The sequence below is a fragment of the Porites lutea genome, chromosome 5, assembly GCF_958299795.1.
Source record: "Porites lutea chromosome 5, jaPorLute2.1, whole genome shotgun sequence".
NCBI lineage: Eukaryota > Metazoa > Cnidaria > Anthozoa > Scleractinia > Poritidae > Porites > Porites lutea.
This window is the reverse complement of record NC_133205.1, coordinates 509,882-519,285: the sequence shown is the minus strand read 5'-3', so window position 1 is coordinate 519,285 and position 9,404 is coordinate 509,882. Positions and strand designations below refer to the sequence as shown.

At 36.4% G+C, this 9,404-nt stretch overlaps 2 protein-coding genes across 2 annotated transcripts; one reads left to right on the top strand and one right to left on the bottom strand.

Moving 5' to 3' along the window:
- Positions 1-35: 35 nt before the first annotated feature.
- LOC140936748 (HAUS augmin-like complex subunit 1) lies at positions 36-5,454 on the top strand. Its single transcript, XM_073386234.1, has 9 exons — positions 36-80; positions 1,233-1,407; positions 1,997-2,129; positions 2,748-2,882; positions 3,364-3,487; positions 4,025-4,090; positions 4,409-4,480; positions 4,614-4,661; positions 4,799-5,454. Exons 1-9 carry the CDS (start codon positions 36-38, stop codon positions 4,847-4,849), a joined length of 849 nt encoding a protein of 282 aa, XP_073242335.1. The 3' UTR covers positions 4,850-5,454.
- Positions 5,455-5,787: 333 nt separating this feature from the next.
- On the bottom strand, positions 5,788-9,378 carry LOC140936921 (uncharacterized). Its single transcript, XM_073386426.1, has 2 exons — positions 9,225-9,378; positions 5,788-8,631 (listed from the first exon to the last, which is right to left on the bottom strand). Exon 2 carries the CDS (start codon positions 8,593-8,595, stop codon positions 7,027-7,029), a length of 1,569 nt encoding a protein of 522 aa, XP_073242527.1. The 5' UTR covers positions 8,596-8,631; positions 9,225-9,378; the 3' UTR covers positions 5,788-7,026.
- Positions 9,379-9,404: the final 26 nt, after the last annotated feature.

The window sequence follows — 9,404 nt, the reverse complement described above, 5'->3', positions numbered from 1 at the left end:
AGTAAACCCGCCATTTTTCAAGGACATGATCTGCAATGGCGGAGGCATTTACTTCTGAAGGTGGAGGGAAACACAATAAGGCAGGTAGATATATTTGTAATCGAAAGATAGAAACTACTGAAAATTATCCAACCATTTCACAGTTGTCCTGCAGTCAGTGTCAAATCTTTAAATCTGACATGAGTCTACTGAGCTCTGAAGCTTAGTCTCTGATCTGCAGTCTACAACTGTGATGCAGAAAACAGAAAATTTGTTACGAGATCGGATTTTTTCCGTGGATAATTTTGTAAAGAACACAGTAGATCATTTTATTTTTTACCGACAATTCCTTGATCAGGTTTCTCATTAGGTTTTATAATGTAGACAGCTAGGATGTTATGGTATGCGGCTTGGCAACTGAGTGCTGAAGGCAATTCGAAACTTTCACTCCCTTCCTTGACCCTTTTCCCCACAAAAGTAGAAAGCTCAGATCTCCTAGTTGCCGGTTTTTTAGCTGGCTGCTGGCACTTAATGAGAACCCTGCTTGATGGATGGCTGAGATTTTTGTTGTTAGCGCCTTTGTAAATTGCATCTGAAGAGGCCGGAAAGTTCTGATGCTCCCTGCTACCTTGTAGGGTTCCCTTAAGGTTTTGCAGGAGTCCTTATTTGGCCCTCTTGGAGCCCAGGATTAAGGATTCTAAAGAAATGCGAGTGCAGGATTCAAGATTCCATTTTGGGACAGGACCTATAATTTAGCGATATTATTTAGGGATAAGCAGCATCACTTTTGAATGACGCATGTCAACCAGAAATGAGTCTTTTTCTCTTTTAATATGCCTTGATGCTACCAAATTTGTATTACTAAGTGTCTTTACTCTTATAGAGATGAATTGCCCAAATATTTGTTTAAAATCAAGGCTGAGAGAATCACTTAAAATTGAAAAACGTCACTGCTTAAACTCCCTACTGTTGCCTTAAAGCCTCGAGAACCAAAAGTTCTGATTGTGAAAAATTTTGGAAAAATCAACTTTCCTTGATGGAATGTACGGGAATTTAGCTGAGCAAAACTTGTTTCTTGTACTGTGAGGTAAGTTAGCAATTTTAGGATGGAGAAAAGTCTTTGTCGAGATGGTGGGATTAAAGAACCCTATTTGGAAACCTCATAATAATTTATTGTACCGAACATGTGCTGTGTCAAAGTTTACAAAAAGCTAAGTTCAGCTCTTACTTGCATTAATATATTATTTTGACAGGTTTTTGCATGGCTTCAGGAAGTTTTTGGTGAAGACCCTATTCCCCAGTTTGAGATTAACAGTTTTACTTTAGGTGTCCTTGAACAACTAGCAATCAGAAACCAAGAGCAGAATAAACATGCAGTTCTCATAACCAAAGACTCCATTCAAAAGACTTCAGAATATGCTGCTGAGGGTAATAAACATTTTATTGTGGTGTAGTTGTTTGAAAGATGATTAACACAAATCTGGGTTTAGTTACCGCAACAACTCATAAAATAAAAAATAGTCTGTTTACGTCTGTTTATGCAAGTTGGCCTAGGCAGCCAAGTCTCTGGCAAGTAACGTTTGCTCGTGAGTGGCAAGGAAATCTTATTTTTGTTCACAACATTTATGGAGAGTATACTTGGTTTCATAGTTTGAGAAATGTTGAGCACCACACAATTTTATGTACAGTCTTGAAGCATGATAAATCGATAAGTCTTTAAAAAAATTAATTACTGAAACCAGAGGGCCTATAAGAGTTTTTAGTAACCTGACATTGCCAAAAAGAAAATATTGCTGGTTATGTCCTCTCAACCTGTTGATGTTTATTGAAGACAATAGGGCTGTACCTTGAGGAAGTTACTTACTGATTATGCTTTGATGTTATCAAAAATTATTACAGTGCTATAGCCTGGAAAGTTCTTAAAGTCAAGTTGCCAAGTCCTCAATCTGAATTAATTAATTTTTATCACATGCTAATATCTAACTAAACTGCTTTTTAATATTTTGTCTTCTATAAGTTGAAAGGCTAAACAGGATAACAGAACAAGTAGGTTTACCAGTATCAACCATGTCTCAGTCTGGAAAAACAAGTTTAAAAACTCTTGCCTCTGTGGCTTTGCTACTTGGAACTAAAAACTGCTCCACATCAAGGTAAAGTAAATGCTCTCTATATAGGGACAACTCTTAAATACTGACGTTTTCCTCATTAAGGTCACTTTTTTAGTCTAAAAGATCACAAACTTCATACAGTTCTTATACCTAATGACTGGTAAAATATGGACAATTTTGTATTGTAAACACTCAGTTCTGTAACTAAGAAACGTTTATTTACAGCTAATTATACACAGAGAAGTAAACTAAAAGTTTTGGAAAAAAATTAATGTGAATGGTATTGAATTTTGTAGGAAAGCTGGAATAATAAAGACCATAAATGGAATAATAAATATCATAAGAGACTTGTTTTTTTGTTTGTCCTTTTTTAATCTCTCTCCATAAAATGCTGAAAATCCTGAATCCATGGAATCCAGATTCTGATTGAATCAACACTGAATGTGCACTTAAAACATTCACAATCCTTGATAAGATTCATGGGGAAAAAAAAGAATAAATTACTACAGTAGTTTTAAATTTGCATATCTAGATACACTGTACACTGTGGATTATCCAAAACTAATGCAAGGGGGAATTAGAGCCTAATACATGAGTTATATCTCAGTTAGTATGTTTTGCCTTGAATTATACATTATTATTTTCTTATCATTGTTTTAGTCTTTTGCTAGGGATTGCAGAACAAAGTCAAGCCTTATCAGCTACAGTTGATGCCAACACAGAAGAGAAACATCTTCTTTCCAGACTGTTAATCAAAACAAAGAAAGCACAAGCTAAGGTCTCTGACCTACAAAGGTATCTGTTAAATATATTTTAGTACTGAATCTTTCAAACAAAAGTTTATGAGAGCTTACTGGCATGGATGCTGAAAAAATGTTTGTGAATTTTTTTTAAACTTAGGTTACATGCAGGTTAACTTCTGGCAACTTCTATGAACCTCTAGAAAATTAATGATGCAACAGTCTTGTATCCCTGCTTTGCCCCTCATTTTTTATGACATTGTCGCCGGGTAGCTAAGACGTATGACTTTTTTCTTAACATCTCTAAAATGCCTTTCTTTAAAAATATGTTATTGAGCCACAGTGAAGTGCTCTTGGACCTTTTGCAAACCTCCTGGGTTACAAATCACACTGTACAATCTCTGTACTTCACACTGTATTTTCCAAAGGCACCTAATTTTCTTTGATTAAATCCTATTAAATTCATACTACTGCAGAAAATTGTCTACAAATGTATTGTTATATAACAACTTTTGCTAACATTGTTATTTTTACAGATCTCTTGATGGGCTTGAGGATCAAGTGGCCTTGCAGGCTCCTAAATTGCAAAGAAATGCTCAAGAAACAGAGTTTGTAAAATTGAAGTGCAAAGAATATGAGAAAATCAACAAGGAACTTGAGGTGAACTTGCTAAGGTCAAATCCTGCCAGGTTAACAAACAGAGTATATGGGTTGTCATGGTAACTAGCCCTGGGTTTGCATTAATCAGCCTTTGAACAGCTTGGCCCTGATATTTAAGTGCAAACAAAGTTGCGGCAAAAGTTGAACCTTACCTGATAGACAGTCCCCCGTAATTTGAACACTTGTCTATTATGGACAGTTTCAAAAGTTAACAAACTTAAGTACTTCTGTAACACTGACGTCTCTCTGATGTGCACCCTCGGGTATGCCTCCTTGGTATCCATATTCATTTGTATAAGTAAATAGTTCACTGCAGATAGCTGAAACTATTGTTAACTGTTCCTGTTAAATCAAGTCATTTTGTTGGTGCTTTTTTAAGCCTTTGACGTGTGGCTTTAAATAAAGTTGCTTTAGTTATGAATTCACCGCAGAAATTAAAATAAACATTCAGGGAATGCTTTCGTTTTGAGATTTTGCCTTATAATGCAAGGGTAGTAATTTATCTCTAAATCATTTTTGGTTCCATTTTTGCCACAGGGATATCAGAGTAAAGTTCAGCTGGATTCTTCAATATTCCATAACTCCCTTGTCAAAAAAGCAGAGGTACAACTTCAACAGTAATAGTGATAATAGCGTTGTGTGGTACTTTTAAATGTCGGCATTTGATATAAAAATTATACTAGCTAACAAGTTTTTTTGTACAAGAAGAAACAGCTTTTTTATCCATAGCGTCATAGCTTTTGGTAAAGAAAAAAAAGTAGCTCTGACAACACCTGTCAGTTGATAAGACAACTCACATATACATTTAAAATAATGATTTATTGTTATTAAAATGGTTAATCAGTGATAATATGTGATTTTATCAGTCTGTTGTAGACGTGTTTGACCAGGATTAACAGGAGATGTTCTTTGGTTTCACAGGATGTGAGAGTTACTAAAGAAAAGATGAAGCCAATAAAAGCTAAGTTAGATGGTTACAACAGTCTTCCACCTGTAAGTACACTTTGAAAATAAGCCACTCACTACGCTCAGTGGTTTCTGTGGCTGCTTAAAAAATAAAATGCTTTTTAGTAATATTTTATTATCTGGAAACACTCAACATTTCTAATTTTTTCTCACTTTTAAGGATATTTATCAGGCAAAAGTCAAAGTTGAAGAAGCAAAAATGCAGCTGGTAAGTTTGTTGAAGTTGCATGTACCGTAAATTACACTTAAAATAAATAATTATCAGATGTTACAATTTTAGCACTATCGTGGATTGTTGTGTAAACTAACTATACTTTTTCTTCAAAACAATTTTATTATTCTTAGGAACTGTTGGAACGACAACTATCAATGAGTATAGACACTCTCCACTTGTAACTTTATGGGATGAACGTTTATTCACCTCTCAGGATATTATGTGCAAGATTCAGTCATCAACGTAATATACTACACATTGGCCAGTCAGTTGTTATGACAACTAAGACCATTTGTCACAAAATGACAGAAGGTCATGGAAAATACGGAGTGAAGAAGAGAATAGTGAAGTGAGTGATAACTAAAACCAACAAAAAAATCCAAGAAGATGTTATCTGTTTTGTCCTGCCCTTAATGTGGCATAGTTTATGGTATCTAAAAGATGCACCTGAAATTGGAAGTCATTACAGTTTAGAGTGATCTCGGCCACCTCTGCGGGGAGAGTCTATCCAAGTAAAAAGTAAATGAAGCCATTTAGAAAGTGATAATTTAAATTTTCTCTTTGGCATTCTAGACAGACTTGAAACAGACTGGAATGGCATTTCATGTAATAACTTCATTTATTTGGTGTCAGTTTTTAAGCTTTTCTCATAGTTTGTATTTTGAATATAATAATTTATTATTATAGTTTTGGTATTCAAATGTTTAGAAAAATGACTGTGAGACCATTGTAGAGTTGAAAAGGGACCCATGGTATCGGCATTGAAAATAAATAAAATTACCGGGTAGTATTATAATACTCTAATTTGCAGCATTTTGTTGTCCTTTGCTTCTTAATTATGTTCTTTGTGCCATGTCATTTTGGAACTTTGCATCAGCCTCCTCCACCATGGCTGGCAAATCCAGCCACCCCACCAACAGAAAAAAATTGGTGCTTGTTGAACAGAAAAGATGGCAAAAGGAGGAAAAGCAGCTGTTACAAAGCCCTTGCAAAAACAAAAAACACTCATTGCGACCTGCAAACAGATTACTTTCCTAACACTCCACTTTTGCTTCTTAAATAATCCCATGGTATTGCACATTATTTTATTAATTTGACAGTGACCACAAGTTCCTCCATATTATTGTTATAGAAACCGTTTATCAAATGAGAAAAAGTCTTCAAATAGTACAGATAAGATTGTCATCAGTAAAAAGTATTTACACATCACAATATGCTACAAAGTTATAATGACACTTTAAAAAACAATTAATTAAGACTTCCAAATCCTAAAAATACTTTTAGACCTTTCCAAACAGTGTATACTGTGCAGGGTCCAGTTGTTCAAACGTTGGATAGCACTATCCCCCGGATAAATCACTGTCCAGTGGATAAGTATGAGGGAAATCAATAATTGCATTATCTAGACTGGATAGAGATATCCAGTGGATAATGTTACCACCTTTCAAACAACTGGGCCCTGCTCAGCATTTTTATAAAATTCATTAAAAGTAAAACTACTTTTAAAAGATATAAATAATTCATACATCATAAATAACCCTTAACACAGCTATCAAGACAATAAATATTGAAATGCTTTTAGAGTCCTGGCCCTGGTTGTTCAAAAGCTGAATAAAGCACTTGTCATTAAGTAAATCTCCTTTCCAGCAGATTGTTTTTCCAGTAATTGACACCCAAATTGCATTATCCACTGGGGAAATATCACTATCCACTTTTTGAACAACTAGGGCCAGGTTACAATCAGGTGTAACTGTTGAGGATTTTGTGCATCCAAAAGAGAACATGTCCTTAGCCTTAACCCAACAGCCTATGGGACTCTGGTCCTATACAACAACATGACGGGGTGCATTGGACAACACATAATCATTAATATTGTACTCCCTGGTGGTTTTGAGCCATTAGTATAAATAGTCAAAAAGGATTTTTGTATTTAAGAACTTCCAAAAAGGGTTAATCCTTATTTTTAAGCTGAAAAGCTTATGTTGTCATAGGAATAAAAGATTGTTTTCCCTTAAAATACACCAAAACTCGTTTAGATTATTTTGTCATTTGCTCCTGGCAGCTTGACCAATCAGATAACTGTTTGGATTGTTTTTTTTTTGTTTGTTTTTTCACGCAAAATCATTCATAGGTTGTAGGGTAATCACTTTCTCCTTACATGTATGCATAGAAAAGAACAGACTCAATAGCTGACTATTTTCACAATAGCAGCAGTTTATCTCCACGACCAGACTACTTCAGGATTCTTTTTGGCAACTGAGGGCTGTTTTTGTTTGGATTCCCCCTGGGATAAGTAATTTTTAATAAAAAGGGGATTTCAGTAGTTTTGGTAAAATAATGCCATATCAAAAATGTCTAATTAGAAAACAAATGACCGAGGCCTTTGTTTTGAACCTATCTTTTTCTCTTTGTTTGTCTTTGATGTTTGCTTTACTTTCTTAGCTTCGTTTGCCTGCCATCTCTTTTGACACTGTTTCTCATGGATAGATATTGATGCTGAACCATATTCACGGCCACAAAGATAGCAGACAACCAAAGCTGGCTTGCTTTGTGTCAAGATTTTGTTTTCCTTTACTTCATCTGTATTACTACATTCTGAATTACGATGAGGTAATGTCTCTGGTGTTAGCAGATCTCCATGACTACCACTTCTCTGAGACAATGTTGTTTCTTTGTTGTTATTTTCTTCAACATGGTCAATCTTTATTGTAACAGGGAGATGAACAGAATGTCGTTTCTTTGATTCCTTTTCTTTCTGTGATTTCTCCGCAGCTTCCAACTTCTTCCGTGCCTCCCATTTTTTCAGGCACTGTTTTTCATGGATTGGCAAGGAGTGTGTCGTAAACTGTTTCCCACAGAGATAACAAAGTATCATTCTTGATATCTGGTGAACAGCTTTGGGTGATCTTGGTTTATGTTCACTCCTGTCCAGCAGATTCTCACATGAAGCAGAGCGAGATTTCAGTTCTTTTGCTGTTGGTAATCCACTGGCTAAAGCAGTGTTTGGCCAGCGGTTTCGAGGAGATGTACTTTCATGACTTCTCAGAGATGAAACTGACCTTGCCTTGCTTAGCGTCGCTGTTGTCTCAAGGCCACGGCCACTTGGGCTACGAGAACGTTTAGGATTGGCAAGTCGCCATTTCTTGAGGCACTGTGGTTCATGGATTTTCAAGGACTTTGATCCATACTCCCTTCCACATATATAACATACTGTTAAGATGGGGTGACTAGAAGAGGACGACCTTGTGTCAGATAAAGAGCGCCTTTCTTTCTTGGTCTCATATGGGGTTTCCTGAGAGTCAGATGAACCTGTTAAAGACTCTAATGACCCTTCCCTCTTAGAAAGACAAGAAATAGAATGATTGCCATTTACAGTCACCCTCTCGGGCGTTGGACAAGTCTCAACAGTATAGGTTGCTTCACTGCACCTGTCAATGTCTTCATCATCAGACATGTTTTGCTCTGCAGAGGAATGTGACTGGACATCTGCCATTTCTAATGATACATTCTTTTCAGAAGATGAGTCTGAAGAATCCCGTTGAATTATAACAGTTCCTGGTCTTATCAGCAGTTTGCCGGTGGCTGGTGATTGTGAACGTTCTTTGAGTAACTTTTGTCCCTGTTCAATATTTTTTAGTGTTACAGCACTGCCTCTTTTCTGTGATGTTATGCTTGGCTTGAGAGCTGACCCCCTTATGTCATCCAAACTCAAACTCTGTTGTTTATCAATGGTGGGAACATCGGGCAGAACTCTTCTTTTCCGTGGTTCATGTGAGAATTTTCTTCTCGGTTGTTGCTTAGCATCTTCTTTTTCCTTTTGTTTAGCCATTTCCCACCTCTTCGCACACTGGTGCTCATGAACATTAATGGAGTGTGCACTAAACTCTCTCCCGCAAATATAGCACAAGACTGTCTTCGGTTTTGGCATGATTGGGTTCTTTCGTGATCACAGCAATTTTCAGATCTGTGAAAAAGATAATATTCCCAATATTGCTGTGTTTTCCTACACTCACTTCTCGGACATACATAATTACTACTAACGTAATACATTAGGCAATATCACTGTTCCGCCTCTCAAAAGTTTTATCTTACGTGTCATTAAACTGAAAATGTTAACGCTATATTCTTATCAATTCCGTGGAGAACAAACAACTTTGTCTTATTACCATCCCGCTTTGTTGAGTAATCAAACCCAAGAAACACAAACAATTAAAATATTTATTTTGTCCCTCTAGAATTTCAATCAGAGGGAAAAAGGTTTCTGAACGACAACCTTTTCAGTCACAACACCTCCGACATCTAAGTTGAACGTTTTTCCCTGTTCTTAAGTGGGAACAACAAATATTTGCCACGCGAAACAAACACTAGAGATGAAATCATTGTCAAGATAATGGCCTTTTCCCTTACACATATTACGCTTGGTCGTGGCATAGAGGATAAATTTTAATTTTTTTAACGAAGAGAGCGTCTGTAATCACAGCCACAATTTCTGTCGGCTTGAAGGACACTTCCTTGAGAATTCATCGAATAAATTAAATTAAAGGTTTTTATACTTACTCTCCAGCTGCCCTCGACCACCAGAAGACGATTCAATGGCGATTTCTTCGATGCAAGGACGCTAAAAATTGTCCTGGAGGAAAAATGTGTGTTTTGCTGGCGCACGGGGAGAGTTTGAAGCGAATCCGCAGCTGCCCTATCACCTGACCTGGTTTATAAAAGAAAATTGACGACTGGCTG

What these genes read in the sequence shown, in the direction of transcription:
- LOC140936748 (XM_073386234.1), top strand. Translation starts at nt 36, where the DNA reads ATGGCGGAGGCATTTACTTCTGAAGGTGGAGGGAAACACAATAAG. An exon ending in AAGGTCTCTGACCTACAAAG is followed by an intron (nt 2,883 to 3,363) that starts GTATCTGTTAAA and finishes TTATTTTTACAG; the next exon opens with ATCTCTTGATGGGCTTGAGG. An exon ending in CCCTTGTCAAAAAAGCAGAG is followed by an intron (nt 4,091 to 4,408) that starts GTACAACTTCAA and finishes TTGGTTTCACAG; the next exon opens with GATGTGAGAGTTACTAAAGA.
- LOC140936921 (XM_073386426.1), bottom strand. Translation starts at nt 8,595, where the DNA reads ATGCCAAAACCGAAGACAGTCTTGTGCTATATTTGCGGGAGAGAGTTT.